The sequence below is a fragment of the Zingiber officinale genome, chromosome 4B (assembly GCF_018446385.1).
Source record: "Zingiber officinale cultivar Zhangliang chromosome 4B, Zo_v1.1, whole genome shotgun sequence".
In the NCBI taxonomy this organism is placed as follows: domain Eukaryota; kingdom Viridiplantae; phylum Streptophyta; class Magnoliopsida; order Zingiberales; family Zingiberaceae; genus Zingiber; species Zingiber officinale.
Window position 1 is genome coordinate 94,745,669 of NC_055993.1, and position 25,577 is coordinate 94,771,245.

Genomic DNA, 25,577 nt, shown 5'->3' on the forward strand with positions numbered 1-25,577 from the left:
TGATGCTTGGGTATTGTACGCCCGGCCGAATGGCATGGGGTCTTCAGCCTTAAGCATTTTGACTCGGATAATTTACTTCCGTCCGAATGGTACGGGGCCTTCGATCCTTGTTGACGATGCCTTATATTTGTTTTCTTGATTTTTCATTTCTGCATTTCAAGTATTCAGTCGAAAAAAGTACACAGGATGATTTACATAGGCACACCTTTCACCCTACCCGATAAGGCTAGAGGTGGTTCGCGCTCCACGGCCTATCTAGCTGCCGACCTTCCTCATCTTCCAAATAATACGCACCCGAGCGGAGCTTCTCGATGATTTTGAAGGGACTTGCCCACGGAGCTTCAAGCTTGCCGACGTCGCCGACCGGCTTGACTTTCTTCCAGACAAGATCACCAACCTGGAATGACCTGGGAATGACGCGCCGGTTGTAGTTTTGCTTCATCCGCTGACGGTATGCCATCAGCCGAACGGACGCCTTTGCCCTCTCCTCTTCTACCAAATCCAGCTCCATGTTTCTCCGTTCGGCGTTGTCATCATCGTAGCTCTGGATCCGGGCGGACTCAACGCCGACTTCAACCGGAATGACGGCCTCGCCGCCATATACCAAATGGAACGGTGTGACTCCTGTCCCTTCTTTTGGCGTCGTTCGGATGGCCCACAAGACGCTCGGCACTTCATCCGGCCAACTCCCTCCCAAATGGTCGAGCCGAGCGCGCAGAATACGAAGAATTTCCCGGTTGGCGACTTCAGCTTGACCGTTGCTCTGAGGATAGGCCACGGACGTGAAATGTTGCTCAATGCCGTAGCTTTTGCACCAATCCTCTAACATCTTCCCTGTGAACTGCCGCCCGTTGTCGGACACTAGTCGGCGAGGGATGCCGAACCGACAAATGATGTGTTGCCAGATGAATTTTTTAACCATTTGTTCAGTGATCTTTGCTAGCGGCTCGGCCTCCACCCACTTGGAGAAATAGTCTACCGCCACTAGTAAGAATTTCCTCTCCATCCGAAATGGACCGACAATATCCATTCCCCATTGGTCGAACGGGCATGAAACGGTAGCCTTCATTTCTTCGACGGTCGGTGGGAGAAGTTGTGATACTTCATGGCAGGTGGATACTATCCGAGCAGCATCTGCTTGTAAAGTTGGCCAAAGTATCCGACCAAGAGGATCTTCTTGACCAAGCGTCCGCCCGGATGACCCCGCATGATCCTTGATGTACTTCCCGGAGGATGTGCTGAGTCCTCCGAGCTTACACATTTCAGCAAAGGGAAGCTTTCTTGTAAAGCTGATCTCCGATGAGTGTAAACCGACCGGCTCTTCTCCGGGCCGCATATTCATCGGAGGGTGTGGTGCCCGAACGGAGAAATTCTATAATAGGTGTCCTCCATCGCTTGGAAACGTGAGGCCTTGCATCCGGTCGACGCGCGCCACCAAGTGATTTTTCAATTGGTTGTGAATGGCAATCGGCGTTATTGAACTCGCGAAGTTTGGCTAACTCGTCTGCTGGGTTCTCCGCTCGAGGGATCTTCGATAAGAACCTCAGAAAGTAGCTTTGAGCTTTTCAAAGGCCTCAACGTAGAGTTTAAGCCGAACACTGTTGATTTCAAAGGTGCCAGAAAGTTGTTGAGCGGCCAACTGTGAATCCGAATAGAGAGTCACCCGACCGGCACCCACATGCCGGGCTGCCTGCAATCCGGCTATGAGGGCCTCATACTCTGCTTCATTGTTGGTAGCTTTGTAATCCAGCCGGACGGATAGGTGCATCTTTTCTTCTTGAGGTGAGAGCAGCAATATTCCAATCCCACTTCCGAGCCGAGTGGAGGACCCATCCACATATATTCTCCACATAGCTTCCGGCTCTGGCCTTTGCACTTCGGTCACAAAATCAGCCAAGGATTGCGCTTTGATCGCCGAGCGGGGCTGGTATTGGATGTCGAATTCACTTAGTTCTGTTGTCCACTTAATGAGCCGTCCGGACGCTTCTGGATTCAACAGTACTCTTCCTAGTGGACTGTTCGTCCGGACAATGATGGTGTGAGCCAAGAAATATGGTCGAAGGCGCCGAGCGGCTAGAACCAAAGCAAAGGCCAACTTCTCGAGCCCGGTGTAACGAGATTCAGCATCTTTTAAAATGTGGCTCAGAAAATACACCGGCTGTTCCTCGCCGCTGGACCTTACAAGTGCCGAGCCTACAGCATGCTCGGTTGAAGACAGATAAACATAAAGTGACTCACCCCCGATCGACTTGGCTAGTACAGGCAGGGAATTAAGATATGTCTTCAATTCTTCGAATGCTCGGTCGCATTCCTCGTCCCAGTGAAATTTAGTGGCTTTGCGCAAAATTTTGAAGAAAGGGAGGCTCCGGTCGGCAGTTTTGGAGATGAATCTGGACAATGCAGTTATCCGACCGGTCAGCCGCTGTACTTCCCTTGTATTTCTTGGAGGCGGCATGTCTTGTAGAGCTTTCACCTTGCTGGGATTTGCTTCGATTCCCCGCTCGGTCACTATGTACCCCAAGAAACGCCCTCCTTTTGCTCCGAACAGGCACTTCTGGGGATTTAGCTTGACTTCATATTTGCGAAGCGTTTGGAAGGTTTCTTCCATGTCCTTGAAGAGATCGGTCGCTCGGACGGATTTGATAAGAATGTCGTCCACATAGACTTCTAGATTACGCCCGATCTGCTCCCTGAACACTTTGTTCATCAAGCGTTGATAGGTGGCCCCGGCATTCTTTAATCCGAACGGCATCACATTATAGCAATATGTGCCGTCGGCCGTTACGAAGCTTACTTTTTCTTGATCTTCCCGGCACTTGATGATATCCTTGGTAGGCGTCAAGCATGCAAATTAATTCGCAGCCGGCCGTAGAGTCCACCAGCTGATCTATCCGGGGCAGGGGATAAAAATCTTTGGGGCATGCTTTGTTTAAGTCCCGAAAGTCGATGCAGACTCTCCACTAGCCGCCCGGCTTGGAGACCAATACTACGTTGGCCAGCCAGCTTGGGAACTGCACCTCGCATATGTGGCCGGCCTCCAGAAGTTTCTCTACTTCCGCCCGGATGATGGCATTCTGCTCGGCACTGAAATCCCTTTTTCTCTGCTTCACTGGCCGAGCATCCGGTCGGACATGCAACTCATGCTGCGCTAGGTTCGGCGAAATTCCGGGCAACTCATGTGTCGACCAGACGAAGACATCATGATTTCGTTGGAGGCATTGGATCAGTTCCTCCTTTTGCTTCTCCTCCAGATCAGAGGCGATAAAAGTCGTGGCCTCCGATCGGGTCGGATGGATCTGAACCTCCTCCTTTTCCTCATAAATTAAAGCAGGAGGTTTCTCAGTTATGGCGTGTACCTTAATTCGGGGCGCCTTCCGAGCGGAATTAGCTTCTGCTCTGACCATTTCGATGTAACATCGCCGAGCTGCTAGCTGGTCTCCTCGTACTTCTCCCACTTTGTCCTCCACGGGGAACTTGATCTTCTGATGGAAGGTTGAGACGATCGCTCGGAATTCGCTGAGCGCCGGTCGTCCCAAAATGACGTTGTAAGACGAGGGAGAGTCGACCATCACGAAGTTTGTTGTCCTTGTCCTCCTAAGCGGCTCCTCTCCCAGCGAGGTAGCCAGCCGGATCTGTCGGACCGGCTGAACTTTGTTGCCCGTAAACCCGTAGAGCGGGGTCGTCATGGGCAGCAACTCGGCTCGATCAATTTGCAGCTGATCGAACGCCTTCTTGAACATGATGTTGACCGAGCTCCCTGTGTCAACGAATATGCGATGAATAGTGTAATTTGCTATTACCGCTTTAATGAGCAGAGCGTCGTCGTGGGGCACTTCAACTCCTTCTAAGTCCCCGGGCCCGAAAGTGATCTCCGGTCCACATGCTCGCCTTCGCAACCGATCGCGTGGATTTGGAGTTGCTGACGCCCGCCTTTCTGGTTGAGTCTCCTCCGTGGCCCACCAAGAATAACATTGATCTCGCCGAAGTATTACCTGCTTTCCTCTTCCCGAGCTGACGGCCGAGGCTGCTCCCTGCGCGATTCTCCTGCCTTGGAGAACGATGTCGATCGGGCGTATGTTGATGTCGCCTCTCGGGGCGTGTCCGGTCGGCTTCATGAGTCCTTTGTCTCCTGTCGCTGGGAGGAGACCGTCGTTCTGCATTCCTAGGAATGGGATTAGCCACGAAGGGAAGACTTCGACAATCCTTCGTGTTGTGCGTATCCGTCCGGTGGAAGGAGCAGAACATAGGGGTCCATCTCTTCTTTGGCTTGGGCCGAGCGGCAGCTACTTCTTGAACTTGGGACCTCCCACGAGGGGAGCGGACTGCTTCGGTCTTTGGTCCTCTAGGCGGCTGCTGAGCGGCGTGCTGTTTCCGTTCGGCATGCATAGGTGCCCGCTCGGTTGGAGTTTCCTTTTTCGCTTCTTCCACGTTTATGTATTCGTTAGCCCGATGTAGCATGTGATCATAATCTCGGGGCGGCTTTCGGATGAGCGACCGGAAGAAGTCCCCATCCACAAGGCCTTGCGTGAAGGCATTCATCATCGTCTCTGATGTGGCCGTTGGAATATCCATCGCCACTTGGTTGAATCGCTGGATGTAAGCTCGAAGCGATTCTCTCGGCTCTTGCTTGATGGCGAACAAGCTGACGCTTGTCTTCCGATAACGCCGACTGGTGGTGGAGGAAGGCCGTTCGGAAGTCCTTGAAGCTAGTGATGGATCCATCCGGCAGCCTCCGAAACCATCGTTGAGCCGATCCCGAGAGAGTGGTAAGAAAGACGCGCACTTTACTCCATCCAGATATTGATGGAGCGAGTGTTATCGAACTTACCCGATGATCATCCGGGTCTCGTTGTTCCATTGTACTCGCCGATCGCCGGAGGCACGAGTGCTGGGCAGGGTCTCATAGAATAGCCTCCAAAATTGGCGATTGATCCGCCGAGATGAGTCCGCCGGGAGCTTTCCCTTTTCGCTCGCCAGGCATTTCGTAAGAAGATCCTCATCTCTTCGAGCCAGACGGCTCAGGGTGCAAATAAGGCTCGATGGAATGCGACGGTGGTCGGAGGTGCTCCGCCGACCGACGCAGATGTTGCTTGTTGCTCCGCTTTTCTGCTTTTGCTCCACAAGTTTGGCGGCCTCATCTCGACCGAGCGCCGAGTTCTTCGCTGAAAGCGCCACCGCGTGTTGTCGCCCGCCTCGCCCATCGCTTCCGTTCGGACATGTGTGCGTTCCCAGACGGCGCCATTTGATCCTGTCCAGGAGTCAACGGACACTGGGCACGTGGCGCTCCCTGCTGGATCCTCGAGTGCTCCGGCGAACCTGCAGCAAAACCGAGCCGGGAGGGGTGCCCCGGCGACGGCCCTCCGACGCTCAAGTTAGGCGAGGAATAGCAAAAAGGTGGCCTCAGGATGAAGACTTGCCTACCTCTAGTGAAGAAATGGAGACCTTATATAGACCTCTCGCAGGAGCCTGGGCGCGCCAATCAAAGCAATCACCTGCTTTCGACCATGCCCAGGTATGGGTCTGTCAGAAAGACGTCCATAAGGCCATACCGCTACTGTATCAACCTCTCCATGATGTGACGGCGAGATCCTCCATCGTACACTTTTGTGTACGGCGTAATCATCAGACATGCCTTTGCTGACATCCCATATCCTGAGCCGAACGAATAGGCCACTCGGCTAACTCTCGTACCCTCGCCCTTATCCTGGCCGAACGGACCACCCGCTCGGCCTTTCGGTCCCAGCCGGGCAGACGCCCCGCTCGGCCATTCGGTTCTCCCGCCTTGGCGTCGGAAACCCAGGCCCATGGCTGGGTTATCTTTGGTTCCGCTCGGACCTACTCAACCACTCGGCGCGGCCATTAACCGCTTAGTCAGCCCTTCATCTATCTTCAAGCTGAGACCCTTTAGGAAGTAGATCCTCCAGTCTTACTGAAGTGATCCCCCAATCTTACCGCCGGATCATCTCCCTTTAGCCTCCCTCTCCTTACTATCCCGGTGAGTCATCTCCCCCGAATCTAGGCGCAGGATCAATAACAGAATTTAGTACGAAGAAACAAGCCCGGCACCTCTAAAGGCATATGCTTAGGAGATGAGGCATAAGATCTACGAAAGGTAGTATTAACTTGCCGGAGAATCTACTTGGTATATGTTTCATCACCATCCCCAGTATCCTGCGAGACACGCAACAGGAACGTACCAGGTCTGCCCACTGCATCCTTTTCTCGTGAAGGGTTGGAAATGCTGCTCTCTGTTGGATGCGAAACTCGGGGCCTTGGGCACTGGATCAGACTTCCCGACCTGCTCGCGCGATCCGTGGCCACTAACGCTGGGCCGTTCCGTCGCCCTCCTCCTTCCGCCCTCCACCCGTTCGACGAAAAATCTCGACTATAAAGATCATTCGGCAATCGGCCGCCCGCTTTAGGCGGCGCAGAGAAGATGCTGAAAGCTTTGGCTCCCGCGCATGTCTTCCCCCAGCTGCAGACGCCGTGCCCTAGCCTCATCGTCCGCTCGTCCTCCGCCTCCCGCCGCTCTCCCGGCCGACGCAAGGCTGTCTCCCCGTCCTTCCGCCTCCCCGACGCTGACGCCGATCGCTGCTCCCTATGGAGCCACTACCGCGACTCGGTCTCCTCCTCGGGGCCGCGACCCGACGACGAGCGCGCTTCCCCCGCGGATCCGGCGGTTCACGAGGAGTTGGATTTGTTCCTCGAGTTGGTCCCGCCTCGGACGAGGAGAGATCTCGTGCGGCACCAAGAGATTCGGAAGCTCATTGAGGTGGTGATGGATTTGGGCAGGAAGCCCATCGCGCGGTTCCCGTCCGGGGATTGGATCATGTCCGAACAGTTTGTTTCCGTCGAAGACCTTCACCAAGCAATTTCTAAGGTAGTTCCGTTCCCAAAACAAGATTTTTTTTATGTATATAACTCTGATCCCGCGATCTTCTTTGACTGAACCGAGGATTTAGTTAATAGGTTGGTGACTTTTCGGATGACAATCGATCGGGGATTGATCGTTCCTTGCACCGAATTAGCGCCATTAGGAATCGGAAGATGCAAATCATTGGTCTCACCTGTAGAGTTGGTCGGGCTGTAGCGGGCAGTGCAGAGATGATTCGTGATTTAGTGGAAGGTGGAGGTTCTATCTTAGTAATTGGGCCTCCTGGAGTTGGGAAGACGACTTTGATCAGGTACCATCGTGCATTCATCGAACATTGGAGGAGCTATTAATTCTCTTTATACTGTAGTCGGTTGATTGGTACATGGGATAATATTAATTTTACTTTTTCAAAAGTTGACTACTTAATTCATTTACTGATCTTCTAAAGTTTGAACTCTGAAAGGAACGCTTGATAGTCCACAGGATATATTCTTTTCACATTCTCTAAAATATCAGTTTTTCTGGAGAAACCTTAAATAACAAAGGGTCCATGTGCAGGCCTTAATAGTTGAGATATTATAACTCGATTGTTGTTATTGTTTGTCACTATAAGTGTACCATGGTATCGATGTTGCTTGGAGTGTGCAGAGAGGCGTAATATGCTTAGTATTCAGTTGTATTGTTTTTATTCTTTTTTCAACGAGATCATATATGTTTGAGAGGTTTATGTTGTCTTTGTCGCATCCAAACATGTATGCGGTGATCTTGTGGCTTTGGCAATTCAAACCTTTTTTTAAAACTGAAATCATGATTCACCAGTTCATCCACATTGTATATGATTATTGCTGACTTGAGAAGCCAAAGTGTGCTTAAACATTGAAAATGAATTTTTGCGTAGTTATATTTCTCTTATGAAGTGAAAGAGCTACAAAAATTCTACTTTTGTTGTTTTATCCTCACTGTTTAAATGCAGGGAGATAGCTAGAGTATTAGCAGACGAAAAGATGAAACGGGTAGTCATAGTAGACACATCCAATGAAATCGGTGGTGATGGAGATATACCTCACTTGGGAATTGGCCGTGCTAGGAGAATGCAAGTTCCAAATGTTAGTATGCAGCACAATGTAAGTGAACTGTATGCTATTTTCCCTCATGGAGTTCACATTAAATCCAGCTCGTGAGCTAGATAGATGGTTTGTGAAAATAATATTTCTGTGTATGTCTCTTTGTGCCACGATCATTAGGTCATGATTGAAGCAGTTGAGAATCACATGCCAGAAGTAATCATAATTGATGAAATTGGAACCGAACTTGAAGCTATGGCAGCAAGTACTATAGCTCAAAGAGGTGTTCAGCTTGTTGGAACAGCTCATGGGGTAACAATTGAGAGCATAATAAAAAATCCATGCCTACAGGCACTTGTTGGTGGGATAGAGGTAGTGCTTTATTTCTCTACTTTGTCTATCTGCATATTGTTCGCCTATGTGACATTTTGGTTGGCAATTATCTCAGATACTTTTTGCTTGAGTTCGACTAACTCTGAATTTATGTATCTGATGAACTGAAAACTAAAATGTTTTGTGGATTCTGCTTGAATTTGCTTAGAAACCAATGTAAAAGTCCCTTGGAAGTAAAATGTAGTATTTGAAAATCAAAAAATGACAGTCAATATATTGAAATTATTGTGCATGCCTCCTTACTGTTTGAGCATAGAGTTTATTTTTAGATACCTAAAACTGAAAGAATTCAGTAGCTTCGAAAAGGAGAATTTATATCCATGTTATTACATACTCTGAAAGCTTAATCCCCTTTATGAATGTCAATCATTCATCCTATGTTTTAACAAGGCATTCTAGAACTAGAGGAGGATATAATATATAGTATCACGAATACTGATACAACTGATTATTTTTACAAGGATCTCAGGCTCTGGTAATATTGCTAAATGCATATCATATGCACAAGCTAATGCACAGTTTTCCTTCACTGATCCTGAACTCGAGAAGTATAGATTTTAGTCACTGAATTATGATTCAACTGGGAATAATAGATCCTCTTCCACCAAGAAAAAATATCACGTAATCTATTTGTTCATATATCAGTTACTTTGAACTTATTTCAATGTAGAGTGTTACACTTGGTGACGAGGAAGCTAGGAAAAGGAAAGTTCAAAAGACAATCCTTGAAAGAAAAGGACCGTCTACATTTACCTGTGCTGTTGAGATGATATCCAAAACTGAGTACCAAGTTCATCACAAATTGGAAGCTACTGTAGATGCTATTTTAGCAGGTACGGTTGTTTCTTCTCCTGATTTGTCAGCCTGTTTCTCAAATTCCTGTTTTGAGAAATAATTCATTGTCATTCTTTTGTGAATACAGGGAAATCTCCCCTCTTTGAAACACGCAAGATGGATCCCAATGGTGATTTAAGTAACTCTTCTCCCGTACCACAGGAGTTTCATGAAGAGGAACAATTTATTAGTTCTAAAAAGGATGTTTCAATTGGCATGCCTTTACTTGATGATGCAAATGCTAATGCTGGATATAACAAGAAAGCTAGAAGTAATTCATACACACCAAGGAGATTGCCAATTCATGTATATACTTATAAGGTAATCATCAAACTGCGTTCATTAGCATTCAATTTCTGGAATTTTGTTCCTTGCATGCCTCTTTTGCCTTCTGATATCACAGGTCACATAAGAAGGTATGACATTATAATGACTTTGTTGAGCCTCAAAAATCAAAATCCTTAATTAGATGCTCTATATAAAAAGCTCAGTGTCATACCCCTTGTCTATATTTCTCTTTTTGCGTTCCATTTTAGTTTTTAGCATGTTCTTCTTTGGGGTTTGCTGAAAGAGTACAAGCACATTATCATTAAATAATTTACTTTTATTGGACCAATTGATGTGATATTGATTCATTCTTAGATTTTGGAAGCTGATCTGCTGCAAGTTGCAACTGTAATGGGCTATGAGGATGATATATGTGCAACTGATGACATTGGAACAGCAAATGCAATTCTAGCATCCAGTTTTGAAATGAAGCAAAATCCTTGGATTCGCAGCGTTGCAAAATTCCACAAGCTTCCCATATTCGTGATCAAAGTAAAGAATCTTGGCATTTTGATTCCTTGGTTGCACTGCTAGTGCCCTTATAGTTCTTTGTTCTTAACCGCAGGAGAGTACGATGGCACAAATGGTAAAGGCAGTTAAGATGATTCTTGGGATTAATAGTTTTGGCTCTAGACCAAATGAAACATCAACATTCACGGACGACATAGAAGTGGAAGATGATGCGCCTAAGCGAAAACCTACCTTGGAAGAAATTGATGCTCTGGAGGTATGTGCGTTGTTGCGACCAATTTACACTAACACGCATTGTGATGGTTGATACATATGGGGATGCTCATATTGTTCAAACATTTCTTCCAATATCATTGCACTTACCTACTTAAACCTCAGTAGCTTTCTTCCAATTATGTACATTGTAGGAGGTTCGTATGGCTATCGAGTACATTGTAATCCCTGGTGGAGAACCCGTAGAGCTCCTCCCCCAATGCTCTAAGATAATTGCTCGCCAACTCGAGCTCGTGGCAAGCTACCAATTAACCGCAAAGAGGTCAGGAACAGAACTGAACTCAAGGCTGCAGATTCTTCCTGTGAAGATCGATAAGAAAAGCTCATCTGCCAAGAGCCATGGACAACATTCAAGTGAGCAACTGCAAGAAGTGAATCTTAATTCACTACCCGGATGGAATGTGGGTTCTAGTGTTATTCGTCTTCCCCTTCTGCCTGATAATTAAAAAAATTCTAAAATGGTGAAACTTGTGTAGTTAGTTCTACCCCGTCTTGTACAGTACATGTATATATCAAACTGTGATGCTTGTTCTTCACAGCAATGTAAATTTATATCATTCTTTTAATGGAAAATTGCTCGCATGTTATCCATTTACGTCTCACTTGAAATGTGAATTCAAGAAATATTTGGGGTCATTTTGATGTTTGTGTGCATTTATTTTGGATCAGCATCATGAATAGTATCTCCATAAAGCTTTGTGCAAGATTATATCAGTGCTAATAGGTGTGTTAACATTGCAAAACCACAAGATATTTCATTAATGTTTTCAGTAGAAGAAAACAGGTGAAAACTAGAACACTTTCAAAACTTCATAATTGCAAGTACTTCACAGCAAACAGGTGAAACCGCAAATCATGACAACTATGTGAGTTTTATTGAAGAAACGAGTTTTTGAATGTTCTCGCAGCATTATACAAATAACCACAAACATTACATATCTCTTGAACTTTTGAAGCTCTTACATCCCAGCGTGACAAGCAGACAGATCACAAAGGAGATGTCATCATAGATCACAAAAGTTTTGATCCAATAAGGAGTCACCATGGCACTTGGGCTAGCGATCTTGAAATGATGCATTCATGAGGTTAAGTGCTGAATCCATAAACTGGAGAAGGCAAGTAATCAGGACATTCAAATAACCAAACTAATTATAAAGAGTCAACTTGAACTCAAATAAACATAATATGTACATGAAATGATGTCATGATGATATGCTGAATAATACAGTTTTAAATTTTGATGTCTTGAGCAAGAATTGGCCGCTGAGAGCAAGGCAATCAGTTAGCCTACCTTTTTTTACTTTGTCTGATATTTTTTTATGTAAATGTATATTACAAATGGACTAAATTTTCTTATTGGTAATAAGATTCATTGGAGTCAAACTTCTTTTCCTTGACTGAAGATTTCCAGGTTGAAATCAGCAGTTGTGTGGATTTAAAAATGGTGCCAGAGTCTAATATTTTAATCCCACCATGATAGTCTGAAGTGCTGAGTGTAGCCAACTAATGATAGTTACTTAAATCATATAAGCACAAAAATGTGTGACATGAAGAGCTGTAAATAGTTCAGCACATTTTTCCAATGTTTCAAACCATGAAGTTTCTGAGCGAAAAGGAAAAGGATCATATTGATATGAAAAGATTGTAGGTAGGATTGTAACTCCCAGGATCATATGGGAAACCTCATAAAGAAAAATAGCTTCCCCAACAATTCAGGATAGGACTTTGCAAGTATATTTTAACTGTTTCTCACTGAGAAATGTAAGGCAAAAAACTGTGTTATTGTTTCACAATCTTGTAGTCCAAATTTTTATGAATATCATATGATGTAACCCGTTAGTGTATTGAATAGTTTATTCAATATTGCCCAATAGAGGCCATCATATTCATATTCTGGTACTATTTTTTTGGTCTTCTATTCTCTATAATTCACAATTCATGTTGCCTTGTGAATCCTATTTTGTGCAGTATTGTTGTACCCAGCGTCACTTGTATTTGTAAGATAATTAAAGCATCTTACATCAGCATAAAGAAAAGGATGCCCAATTTGTTCACCTTTCCAAGAGCTTGAAGTTCCCTTCCAACAGGTTCCACAAATTTAAAGTCAATATCTATAGGCCAGACCTGCATACAGTGAAAAAGTCAATATTAAAACTGCAAGAAAATTTTTAAGCTACAATCTTGAAAAGTTTAAATCACTAATCGAGGATTGTTCAATCAATCGGCCTAAACATTCAAAACATCAAATAGCTACATATTTCAGCTTTCATTGTGAATGACTTTACAACCCTGACATTGTATGAATCAAAATAAAAGGAATCATCAGAAGAGACTGAAACCATTGCAGGATATACTAATCTAGAATTTACCTAGTATGAAAATAGTATAGCTACTAGAAGGAAAAAAAAGTCAAAGGATCAAGGAATATAGTCAAGTTACTTATCCCTCAACATAAGAATTGTGATAATGATGTTGCTTGAATGAATTCCAAAGATGTACTAGACAACAAGAAAAGGCTATTCCCATTTTGATGAAGCTAAGCTTGGAATCTCCACAAAGCTCTTCAGACAGCAAACATTCAAAGATTTCCTATCAATAGCCTTGATAGATGGCTTACCTATGTATCACAAATAACTACAATAGCAAACTGACCATGATCCTGGACAAAGAAATATCTAAAACTCATTCAAAACTAAGAATAGCACTTCCACTTTCTTTTTTTTTTCTTTTAATTAGAAAACCTGCAGTAGATGGAATTATCAATGAACAAAATCACTGAAGATTTATATAACTCATCCTAGTTCCAAGATTGCAGTCATGGCTTCATTAAAAACTAAGTTTTTTCTTTATGAACTATATATAAAAAAGCATACGTGTAGTAATGACAAATTAAACAAGGCAAAGAATACAACTTTCACAAGTGACGAATTTACAAATTGTAGTGAAAGAAGCAAACTTAATTCGAGAGTGAATATCTCAGTTAGTACGTATGAAGAATGAACTCTTCCAATACGAAACAACTGGAACACCGAAATTGACTCAACTATGATAAACTATTCCAGTTGCTCGTGCATCAGGAATGATTCAGTCAGCCTTATCCATACGACACAACAAAAAGAAACAAGATCAACTAAGCAAAACCTTCAATCCAAGTAATTTCACCGGAGTAGCGAGCCCCGGGACGATGCAGTCCGACCCCGCAGCTTCCAGCCTGGCCTCCGTGGCGAACCCGCCGCCTATGGGATCCGGATGCTACATAAAAGGAGCAACTTTAAGGAGCCGAAGAGAGGAAATAAAAACGGGGGGAAAGCAAACCAATTAGGGCAAGACGGAGGGCGGCGAGGAGTACCTTCATGACGGCGAGGGCGTAGTTAGAATTGGAATTGGGTTGGACGCGGAGGACGGGATTGAGGTGGATTTTAGGGATGGGCTTTCTTCCGGTGGGGGAGGCCCTCCAGGGAACGTCCTCGGCGAGCAGCGTCTTCTTAGTGGCGACGGCGGTGACGGACGCCATGAGTGACGAGGAGATGAGGAAGGTGGTGGCGGAGGAGGAGGAGGAGGAGGAGGAGGAGGAGCGGTGGATTATGTAAGACGAGATGCGGTAGGAGTCTGGATTAGGAGGAAAGGGAAGAGGAGGTCGTTGAGGAATATGCTGCCCTTTGATGCAGCCACGGGACGTCCAAATTTCATATATAAAAATCTGTCTTCGACCCAGTAAAAAATATTTTATTACATATATAAAAATTTTAAAATGACCATCCAAATTTTATTAAAATATAAAATTATTATCTTTTCTTAACTATCTACTCCTTTATATGCCATTGGCCTAGGATGGGAATGCGGCGGCCCACGGATTCTCTAGGGCTTGGATCTCTTTCCTCATCCTGTCGGAACCTACCGCTCACGTGGCAAAGGCATCATGATTACGATATGTACACATCTTTATATTTTCCTTCAGTTTTTTAGCTCAGAGAAATAAATTGGAAATTTTGAATGTGGCAATTTATCAAAGTACACGTAAAATATAAAAATTATTAAAAGGTGTAATTGTATATTTATTAATGAGTATAACATTCTTGTCAACTTCTTTTTCTCAATAATAATTTTTTCGACATCCGAATCATATTTTCAATTATTTTAATTTAAAAATAATAGTGATAATAATTTTTTCTCCCTTCCTCTTTTAGCTCGTGCATGCCTTGTCACTTTTCGTAACTCTCAGATTGCAGCTTTATTTTAGTGGCGAAATCATCATCCACTCAAATCCTAACTAAGTGTCTTCGTATGTCCCTCATGCGGCATCAAACATTTCCACCTATAAATCCACAGTGATCACGACTCTGTAGGGAAGGGGTTTTAGGATTTCCGACAATAGTCTCCTTTCATAATGACGCAAAGAAGTGGATCGGGTGTATCATCCTCTGTACTTTAATTATTTACAAAGATATCACCTTGGAAACTCTCTGATTTTGAAAAGCTCAACGAGTTTGATTAAAAAATTTTAAATTATAGGGTTTAGTTGATATTGGGTAGAAATTGTATTAGAACAGTGTCTTAGGTCAATTTAAAAAAAATTTTAAGCATCCACAAAGAAAGAAATGCATCATGGATTTGTTATTTTACATGATCAACACATAGCTATGATCAAACAGTTACCCTTTAGTATTTTTTTAGACATACAAGATATGAAACATATCTGTGGTATATTGGCTAATATATTTCAAAATTGGGATTCAACTTCTCAAACATTTAGATTCTCAGATACAACTTATAATTGTCAATTTTAATCATGAAGTAATTGTATAGTAAAATAAAATACTTTGAAAAGGTTAATATTTTAGTGAGCTAATGACCCTGATAGTGGGGTAGTATGGCAAACGAGGGTCTGATATGATCCCAAATCAGGCCTAACGTGTGTTGGAATCCCAAGGTTATTTTGTTGTGATCAAACAAGTTAAGTTACGTCCTGTGATGTTTTAACCTTATGTCTAAGTGTGCAGGAGCTTAGGAGCATAAGAAATCGAGCAAAAGACGCAGCTAGCGAGAAGGACGACACGGGAGAGAGCCGACGTGCTCGGTGCGTCTGAGGGACGAGATGTTGCGGAGGAGTATGCGGGCGGACGAGAAGGAGGCATGTAGTGTTTTCGAGGGACGAGATGTCGGAGCGGAAGGTTGCTCGAGAAGGCCGAAAATTGAGTTCGGGTGAGTCCTATTCTGGATGACCGAGATCACCCAAGTGAGTGGAGCCGGAGCAGAAGATCTGGACCGAGATGAGCAAAACCAAAGCAAAGGGCCCGGATCGAAAAAAGTCAACCATGTTGACTTTAAGGCTCCGGGCGCCCAGACCCAATCCGAGCCCCCGGAACCCGATTCTATCCAGATCATGTTTGACCGTGATCCGTTGTAGAGGGGATAAAATTTTATCCCCTTCAGGCATCTAGAATCCTTCTAAGCACCCCGACCAAGGCTATAAATATAGCCTTGGTCCAAGAAGCTAGAAACAATAAGCAATTTCATTTACAACACTTGTGTGCTTCCTTTTGTTAGTTTAGCTCCATCTTTCTATGCTTTCAATGTTGTAAGAGGCTTCTCCGCCTGAAGGAGTATTTAGTACGCTTCACTTCCTTGGATTAACAACCTCCCCGGTTGTAACCAAGTAAATCCCTTGAGCCTCTGTCTTTTTTTTATTCTAATTTTATGTATGCAAGTGTTCATTTAAGTCCGAGAAGGCTATTTTCTGTTTTATTTTGTGCAAGGCTATTCAACCCCCCTTCTAGTCGGCCTAACGGTCCCATCAACATAGGCCTGATACGATATCATATCAGGTCCAATGTGGGTCTGATACGATCCCATAATAAGCCAAACATGGCCCTAATATGTGATCATGTCAGTCCCACTGTAGGCCTAATACTTATTTATCTGTTCATAGAAGTCAACTAATCATTTAAGTTATTAAGTGTTCCGATTGCCTTTACAAGAAGAGATGTTTCTTTGTTGCTTGGTATTGCAGACCGAGGTACTTTGGTTCCGATCAATTCAACTAAAGCACGGGTGACCTCTTTCTAACTTACTTATCAAATAAAAAAGAAGCTACCAGATTAAGAATTGAGAAGTTGCTTAAATTTTATGTCAATCACGTTGAAGAAGAAGATGATATTTTATTATTTTGTAAATTCTACATTTTGTATATATTTATTTATGTCTTATTTTCTTCTAGTATATATTAGGTCCCTTTATATTTTATAGATATAGTAGATGATTTTGAGAATCTTGTTAGATTCAACTGACTTAAAGTCATCCATGAATTTATGGCTCCACAATTATCTAAGATTGGGGGCATATTTTCATCAACTCATACAATACATTCTAACATCAACCTCCCTTACCTAAAGGACTTTGCTGGTCTTTTAACAGTGAGTTTATATTTGATGTTCAATTTAACAATATTTTGTGTACATGTATGAATAACTAACACTTGTGATGATGAATTATGCATGGTTTTTGGAGCATGTTTCATTCCAAAAACTATACAAAATTAAAGGAGCAATAATAAATAAGTTGAAGAATATTCCTTTACATATTAGTAAGGTGAGGAGTTTGTTCGATCTCATCTAAAGAGGTAAATTTTAATTGTCGCTTAAGTTGGGTTAATATCCTTTTTTTAACATGTGTTTTAATAATTTGACAAGTTATGATTGACATAATCCCTACCCAATACGTCACACCCCAGGTAGTCTCTGCCAGAAGAAATTTTGGCAACATCTCTCCTGTACGGGTGACAGTATGAAACTTTACTACACAGCCCTCTGGGCCACATAAATCTCTGCCAACACGAACGGAACAATAATAATAAAATACACTAACAATCCACACAGTTTATATATTTTAGCCTTTGGCTGACACAACCACGTAGTTTATATTAACTAAAACCTACTCCACTACAACGACTAAAAACTTAAAACCACAACAGAGAAACCAACGCAACAAAAAAATAAGTGTATTAGACCAACACTTGACAAAAAAAATCCTCGAGTACAATCACAAGTATATAGATCAACAAGTAGATTAACACAAAAACAAGGAACCAAGTCTGTAAGCAAAATATCGTCGCGACACGAAGTGGGGACTAGCAATTGAAATCTCTTGACGGTCTCAACCTGAAATAGATATAATCAACGGGATGAGTCCAACAACTCAGCGGGTATCGGGCTGACATGCATAATAAGAAATAACTAATAGTAATAAATATGCGTACAGTCTCCTGGAGTAATGGGAAATGCCAAACTATAAGAAAAGGAGAAATTGTACTCACCAAGACCTCCTATCAGAATAATAAGATCGTCAGACCGAAGGTAATATGTCCCTGCATGCATGTCAAACATATGCATCCATCCAATATGCAGCAAATAAAATGCAACAAACACAAGCAATAAATGCAATCAAGCATATGATGTCAATGACATGTCCTGGTCACCCCTGATGCCAGTCAGTCATCTCACACATGATGGTGAGACTGAGTGAGTAGGGCTATGACAACTGTGCACTCTGCCATCACTGCTCCTGATGAGTGACCGAGTGGACAGGATGTGTCGGAGTACACCTATCCTCCTACCCCAAATCATAAGTGTGGGAGCTCAATACTCTTATCTCCCTGAGACAGTCCAGAGGAGGGATCTCTGACGTGCTACCACGCTGCGTCACACTACCCATAAGTAGACCAGCGGAGCACTGACAGAGCAAACTGCCACACACCCTGCCTGATATACCACTAACCCATGAGTGGTTGTGTGTGTGCAGATCCATAAAACTAGCGATGAGCTCAACAATAATGGGGCTACCAATCGCACAGCATGCAATCATGCAAGATGGTGCATGACACTAAGCATGCAAATCCTGACCATATCTATCTCCATAAAACATGTACCAAAAATAAATGGATCAAATAAACAGATATAGGTACACGGGTCAGATATGGTAAATGTCTAGTCCGGTGTATCATAAGGCATGGTATGTCACTACCTCTATGAGCATAAATAATCATGACAATAAACAAGAGGGTATAAAACATAAAGCAGAATAGATAAAAACATGCAACAGGTATTATGTAGTGGCATACTAACAGGTATTATTACTAGAGGTTATAACCTACTACGCATATCAACATAACATTATCAAAAGAGATAAGTCAAAGTACCCACCTCCAATATAGCGCGTGCCAAAAATAGCCCCACGTAAGGCAGTTCGTCGTAAATCAGAGTTCTGTAACAACACATTTAATTTACCTACTCTCTCTCTCTCTCTCATATATATATATATATATATATATATATATATAGCTAAATCAAATTCTTATTTACCAGGAATCCTAATTCTTTCATTAAATCTCGGTTAGCTACATAAATCGGATCTAATCCGAAGTTTAGATTAGATCCAATATTTTAACTCTAATTAAATATAACTCAACGGTCAACCAAGATTAGTTTTTCTTAACCCTAATTATTCCATTATTCACTTTAAACCTAAACCAATTCTACTAATCAAATGTCATCATGAATCCTTCAATCCTTCCGATTATAATTTACAATCCATTACATTAACAGTCATAACCATTTCACCATCCAATTGGATTTAAATCTATACATGAAACAACCCAAACCTCACCTAAATCCGTACGCTCTTCCGTTGATTTGCGGCCAGAGTAATGGCTATCTAAATTGGTGGCCATAACTGGGTAAGGCTGCTGTCTTCCCAAACAAACACTCCAAATCAGCACTAAGTCAAGATCTAACCTTCAAATCATATGTTAGGCTAATAAACTACCTCAATATCTCAAACTTGCAAGCTGAAATCAAATCGAAGCTAAACATTTCTTACCCAAACCAAAGCTTCTGTTGACGCTCAACTGATCGGAAGGAAACTCGGCGTCGGCTCAGGGAAACAACGACTGTGTAGATCGACAACGACTGACAGTGCCGGCGTTGATGTCTCATCATCGGGGTGGATCCATAACATCGTCGGGGCGGATCCATAACGCCGGCTAGAGGGCGGATCCATAACGCCGGCTAGAGGGCAGATCAGGCGGCAGATCGACGTCGATCGGAGAGGAAGGGGAAGGTCTAGGGCACTGCTAGGTGGCCGAAAGGAAGAGGACTCAGAGACGTGAAAGCAGAAGCTTGGTCGGCTATGGCTCGAGCGTCGCCGGCGCGATCGCAAGGAAGAGGTTGAAGATCGAGTGCGAACGGTGGCGTGGTTAGCGTCGAGCGGTGGAGTCGAAGAGGGGAAATCGAGGCAGAGGCTCTAGGGCAGAGACGAGAAGAGCAAAGGTTTGACTTTGGTTGGGGAGAAGAGGAATCGACGATGGATGTGGATCGTGAGGAGATAAAAGGAATTAGGGGGTAAGCGATCGGGTTGGGGGAGGAGAAACGGCGCCGTTGGGGAGGAGAAAAGAAGAGGAAGAGAAGAAGGATCAGGCACGGGTTCGGCGATAGGAGAAGAGAGAAAATAAAAGAAAAGGAGAAAGGAAAAGAAAAATAAAAATTTTCGTCGTTCAAGTGGGGTAGCTTAAACAGATTTTTCTGTGATCCAAATTTTATCCCCGTAACTTATACCATACAGTCTCCGAAAAATTCTCAGAAAATTTCTAAAAATTCTGAAAAATTTCGTTAAGGTATTTCGTTCATTTTCGATATTTTACACAATATGAGAAATCATTGGTTGAAAATTTTGTTGGCGTTGATGACATTCCACGTTCAATGGAGACATCACAATTTGAAGGTTATTGGACACATCACAATTTAAAGGTAATGAAGAAGGAAGTCAAAGTAATAAGGAATGTTGTAACTACATTATTCAAGCAAATCGAATTAAGGAGCTAACAATAGAGAACATTGAATAATCGAATTAAGGAGCTAACAATAGAGAACATGCATTTGAATGATAGAGTGAAAGAATTACTTGAAATAATAGAAAATAAAGGAATGTAATCTCAATCAAATGATCCTATAGATGATCCTCAATGTGAACCAGTAGCTTTTGGAACAAGAAGTAGGAGATGACATGATAGAAGTCGCTATGATTACATGGATTCTCCAATTGATAATCTATTGTGGCTCTAGATTTTACCTAAGAGGCAGCAGAGATATACAAATATATGAGGTTGTGGAGAGCGTTTCAATAGAGACATAGGGTAAAAAATTTGTAAAAGAATCTTATATTGTGGAGAAGGGGAAAGAAAGAATTGATGTGGATGATATGAAAGAAAAAAGAGACATCATCACATTAATGGAAGGTAATTCTGAAGAAGATACAGAGAAGAGTGCAGCTAGGATTGCCAAACTTACAAAATAAGGAAATAAGACATTACTGTAAATCTGTATTTACATATAAAATAGTATTTTTCTTAATTTAATTTAGTATTTAAATTTTTTTATGTTTATGGACATAGTTTGTGAAAAAGCAATTTAAGACTTCGAATAAGAAAAAATAAGATGAAAATATAACCTACTTGTTAAAAGAGTTGGGAACCTAAAGTATGTGAAATGCATAGTTGATTTAATTAAGTGACAAGTCAAGCCAATTATATGTTTCTCTAATTTAGATAATTATATGGTTCTCTAATTTAATTTATGATTTATAATCATTGATTTACTTTGTAGGTTTTCAAATGAATTAGTTTGGGAGGAACTACCCTTTGATTTAAATGTGTATTCCTTCTTATCTGGTGTGAATGGAGAGATATTGACAAAAGGGGAGGTAATTGACACGTATTGTAAAATTCTATTTAAGGGGCAATCCTCATCTGGTAGGACATATAACAAGTCTATATATTGTTTAACGTTCTTTATAGTAAGGAATCTATTTGAGAATATATAATATTTGAATACATTTTATTATTTGGTTAAGTATGTATGACTTTGCATATTTGTAGTCATCAATAAAATCCTCAAGGAAGTTTGGCTTGCAACAAGTGATAAAGACAGATACAGAAGATGAAGAGTTTATGTATATTTTTATACCTTTATGCAATGATAATGCACACTTCCACTTGTTGATGGTGGACACCAAATCAATGACGTTCAATCATTACAATTCTCTAGCAAGTGGAAGTAAATCCAAATATGAATTTGAAGCAGCGGTGAGTATTTAATATTTATATGTATGTTTGTAATGTAGTATAAATGCTAGTTGATATAAAATTTTAATTTCCCGTTCAATCTTACAGGTATCAAATTTAAAATTATATAGTCGTGAGCACCTTGCTGCTATTGATCCAAATTTTGAAAGGCATCATCCCTTCGATCAATGGGTGTCTCGCACAATAGAATGTCCATAACAGGAAGCCAGGTAAGTCAAGTAAAGAGTGTGAATAAAAATTATTGATATAAAATATTAAATTAGTGATGTTATTTACAACATTGATTGTGGCTTCTTTGTGATGCAATACATTCGATGTCTTCTATACAATCTGAAGATGAACTTCAAATAAGGAGATATAAAAAAAATAGAATTGATGTAATTGTATCAATTTTAAGGGATAAGTTTTGTAAAACATTGCATTAAATATCCATAGTGTTGTAAGCAAAAAAGTTGGTAGGGAATGTATAGGTATAATTACGTAGTGTTGTTAGTTTTATAACTTTGTATGTAGTATTGTTGTTTAATATAGTGGTATATATGATATGAGAAGTGTATACTAAATTGTCACAGGAATAACAATACTATTGTGTAGTGAATTAAAAATCACAATATGCAAATTGTCATGATGGTGTTGATCAGTGAAAAGAGACATAACTTATATAACTTATATTTCATACCATATCTCTTTTCTGAAAACTAAAAACTTGGCAACAGTTGGGATTTTTCAGAAATCCAAATAGGCTATCTCCAACACTGGGTTTCAAGTCTACAAGGTTTGCTTGGAAATATGAATTAGGCATATAATTTGGGATCTCTAAAGTAACTAAGTTATGAGTCAAACAAATGGTTGTTATCCTCATAACTCTAAGGTTGACATGTTTCGTGCCAACTGGTACGGAGCAAGAACTTCATTGTAGTGGTTATAACTAAGTTTTGACACCATATATAGCTTCTCCTCTATCAAACCTTCATATGAAACGTGAATTTAAAGAAATCCAAGTAACGGAGGGTCATTAGTGGGTTTAGTCAAAATCCACTAATGAACCTAAACACCTATGATTGCACACATTTCAAGTCTTGTGAGTTTCTAGTATTGCAAGGACTCTAACAATTCTATCCATTACTGATTTAAAGTCCTCTAGAGGTGATTGAACGTTACGAAAAATTTCAGCTTCATTGTGGGTCTGATATGGAATACTATCAGGTCTAATGTGGGCATGATATGGTATAATATTAGGCCCAACGTGGGCCTAATATAGTATTATATAAGGCCCAACATTAGCTTGATAGGTTGGGACTTTGGTCGCTTTGTTCAACCGATCACTACCAAGTTTTTGATTTTGATATAAAAAATTTGAGACCATCTCTCTCTTCTATAAACTAAAAACTTGCTACAGATTGTGAATTATTATAGAAATTTCAATAGGCTAGGTCCACACTGGGTTTTAAGTCTATAGCGTTGGATAGGAAATTTCTAATAGTATTGTAGCATAGCTTTAATCTTTAACTGAGTTTTGACTTAAAAATAAATTGGTGGTTGTTGTTTTTGTAACTTAAATGTTGTTCATTAAATCCATAAGGTTCACATGTTTCGTGCCAATGGGCACAGAGCAAGAACTTTATTTGTAGTGGTTATAACTAAGTTTTTATCCCATATATAGCTTCTCCTCTCTCAAACCTTCATAGGGAACGAGAATTTAAAAAAACCTAAGTACCGTAGGGTCATTAGTGGATTTTGGTCAAAATCTCTTGATGGACCTAGACATCTCTGATTGCACCTATTTCAAGTCTTGTGAGTTTCTGGTATTGCAAGGACTCCAAGGATGCTGTCTATTACTGATTTAAAGCTCTCTAGAGGTGATCAAACATTGTGAAAAATTTCAGCCTCATTGTGGGCCTGATATGGAATACTATCAGACCCAACGTATGTCTGATATGGTATCAAATCATGCCCAACATTGGCCTGATAGGTATCTAAAACTTGAGACCATCTCTCCCTTCTATAAACTAAAAACTTGCTACAGATTGTGAATTAGTATAGAAATTCTAATAGGCTAGGTCTAAAACTGGGTTTTAAGTCAACAACGTGAGATAGGAAATTTCTAATAGTATTATAACATAGCATTAATCTCTAACTAAGTTTTGACTTAAAAATAAATTGGTGGTTGTTGTTTTTGTAACTTAAATTTTGTTCATTAAAATCCGTAGCTTCTCCTCTCTCAAACCTTCCTATGGAACATGAATCTAAAAAAAATCCAAATACCCTATAAAGAGGAGTAATATATAGAATAAAATATTAAATAAATAAATTATATTTTAAAAAAATTAGAAAAAAAACAAATACAATATATATATACACGTTGCTATTCATTGAATACAAATAAGGTGCACTATTTTGTACCAACTGGCACGGAGCAAGAACTCCTTTTCTAGTGTTTATAACTAAGTTTTGACACCATATATAGCTTCTCCTTTCTCAAACCTTCATAGGGAATGTGAATTTAAAGAAATCAAAGTACCGTAGGGCCATTAGTGGATTTTGGTTAAAATCCACTAATGGGCCTAGACACCTCTGATTGCACACATTTCAATTCTTGTGAGTTTCTGGAATTGCAAGGACTCCAATGATATCATCCATTACTAATTTAAAGTTCTTTAGAGGTGATCGAACATTGCAAAAAAAATTCAACATCATTGTAGGCCTGATATGGAATATTATCCGGCGCAACGTGAGCCTGATATAGATTATATCAGGCCCAACATTGGCCTGATAGACATCTAAAACTTGAGACTATTTCTCCCTCCTATAAACTAAAAACTTGCTACAGATTGTGAATTAATATAGAAATTCCAGTATGCTAGGTCCAACATTGGGTTCCAAGTCTACAGCATGGGATAGGAAATTTCTAATAGTATTGTAACATAGCTTTAATTTCTAACTAAATTTTGATTTAAAAATAAATTAGTGGTTGTTATTTTTGTAACTTAAATGTTGTTCATTAAAATCTATAGCTTCTTCTTTCTCAAACCTTCCTATGGAACGTGAATTTGAATAAATCTAAATACCCTAAAAAAAGAGTAATATATAGGCTAAAATAAATAGATAAAATATTAAATAAATAAACTAAAATTTTTAAAAATTAGAAAAAAAACAATATATATATATATATATATATATATATATATATATATATATATATATATATATATAATATATTAATATTAAAGCTCCTCCTCTCTTAGTTATTGTTCATTGAATACAAATCAAGTGCATTATTCTATGCCAACTGGCATGGAGCAAGAATTTCTTTTCTAGTGTTTATAACTAAGTTTTGACATCATATATAGCTTCTCCTCTCTCAAACCTTTTTAGAAAATGTGATTTTAAATAAATCCAAGTACCGTAGGACCATTAGTGGATTTTAGTCAAAATCCACTAATGGACCTAGACATCTCTTATTACACTCATTTCAAGTCTTGTGAGTTTCTAGTATTGCAAGGACTCCAACGGTACTATCCATTATTGATTTAAAGCTTCTAGAGGTGATCAAACGTTACAAAAAATTTCAACCTCATTGTGGGCCTGATATGGAATACTATCAGACCCAACGTGAGCTTGATACAGTATAATATTAGGCCGACATTGGGCCTAATATGGTATCATATTAGGCCCAACGTTGGCCTGATAGATATCTAAAACTTGAGACCATCTCTCCCTTCTATAAACTAAAAACTTGCTACGGATTGTGAATTAGTATAGAAATTCTAATAGGTTACGTCCAACATTGGATATGGGATAATTTAAATTAGTGGTTGATGTTTTTGTAAATTAAAATTAGACGGGGTAAATTAAAACCATCAAACTCTAAAACACAGATATGTAGTTCAAAAATTTTACAATCGTTCATCTAAAATTTGATACAACATAATTTGAATTTAAACAAACAGTATATCATTACAAGAACAACATATTACACATATTTTTAATTACAAATATACAATTTATAATTTAAAGTTTTTTTCGGTCATTATTTTATGTCCAAAACTAAATCTATAATATCTCATTTCAGCTTGTATAAAGTTAGTTGATCTCTGAAACATCAAACTCATTGCATATCATATCATAAAAAAACACAATCTAATCTACAAGAAAATAATATTAAACTTGTAAGAGTCCATTTTAAAGTAAAGATGATGGAACATAA

General features: G+C 40.7%; 2 protein-coding genes and 1 long non-coding RNA gene across 4 annotated transcripts; 1 reads left to right on the forward strand and 2 right to left on the reverse strand.

Moving 5' to 3' along the window:
• The first annotated feature begins 6,272 nt into the window (after positions 1-6,272).
• LOC121975573 (protein SEEDLING PLASTID DEVELOPMENT 1-like) lies at positions 6,273-10,827 on the forward strand. Of its 2 annotated transcripts, none has more exons than XM_042527301.1 (9): positions 6,273-6,880; positions 6,970-7,184; positions 7,848-7,998; positions 8,119-8,310; positions 9,002-9,164; positions 9,254-9,486; positions 9,808-9,984; positions 10,058-10,219; positions 10,371-10,827. In XM_042527301.1, exons 1-9 carry the CDS (start codon positions 6,437-6,439, stop codon positions 10,680-10,682), a joined length of 2,049 nt encoding a protein of 682 aa, XP_042383235.1. In that variant the 5' UTR covers positions 6,273-6,436; the 3' UTR covers positions 10,683-10,827. The 2 variants fall into 2 exon arrangements, with proteins under 2 accessions (XP_042383235.1, XP_042383236.1); XM_042527302.1 differs by having other exon boundaries at positions 6,739-6,880; positions 6,963-7,184.
• A 262-nt stretch (positions 10,828-11,089) lies between these two features.
• Positions 11,090-13,916, reverse strand: LOC121975574. Its single transcript, XM_042527303.1, has 4 exons — positions 13,586-13,916; positions 13,378-13,488; positions 12,292-12,360; positions 11,090-11,342 (listed from the first exon to the last, which is right to left on the reverse strand). Exons 1-4 carry the CDS (start codon positions 13,748-13,750, stop codon positions 11,292-11,294), a joined length of 396 nt encoding a protein of 131 aa, XP_042383237.1. The 5' UTR covers positions 13,751-13,916; the 3' UTR covers positions 11,090-11,291.
• Positions 13,917-17,209: 3,293 nt separating this feature from the next.
• LOC121975575 lies at positions 17,210-19,719 on the reverse strand. Its single transcript, XR_006110363.1, has 2 exons — positions 19,111-19,719; positions 17,210-17,393 (listed from the first exon to the last, which is right to left on the reverse strand). It is a non-coding gene; the product is annotated as an uncharacterized LOC121975575 (long non-coding RNA).
• Positions 19,720-25,577: the final 5,858 nt, after the last annotated feature.

What these genes read in the sequence shown, in the direction of transcription:
- LOC121975574 (XM_042527303.1), bottom strand. Translation starts at nt 13,750, where the DNA reads ATGGCGTCCGTCACCGCCGTCGCCACTAAGAAGACGCTGCTCGCCGAG. An exon ending in ACGCCCTCGCCGTCATGAAG is followed by an intron (nt 13,489 to 13,585) that starts GTACTCCTCGCC and finishes CCTTTTATGTAG; the next exon opens with CATCCGGATCCCATAGGCGG. An exon ending in TGAAATTACTTGGATTGAAG is followed by an intron (nt 12,361 to 13,377) that starts GTTTTGCTTAGT and finishes CACTGTATGCAG; the next exon opens with GTCTGGCCTATAGATATTGA.
- LOC121975573 (XM_042527301.1), top strand. Translation starts at nt 6,437, where the DNA reads ATGCTGAAAGCTTTGGCTCCCGCGCATGTCTTCCCCCAGCTGCAGACG. An exon ending in GGGAAGACGACTTTGATCAG is followed by an intron (nt 7,185 to 7,847) that starts GTACCATCGTGC and finishes GTTTAAATGCAG; the next exon opens with GGAGATAGCTAGAGTATTAG. An exon ending in TTCATGTATATACTTATAAG is followed by an intron (nt 9,487 to 9,807) that starts GTAATCATCAAA and finishes ATTCATTCTTAG; the next exon opens with ATTTTGGAAGCTGATCTGCT.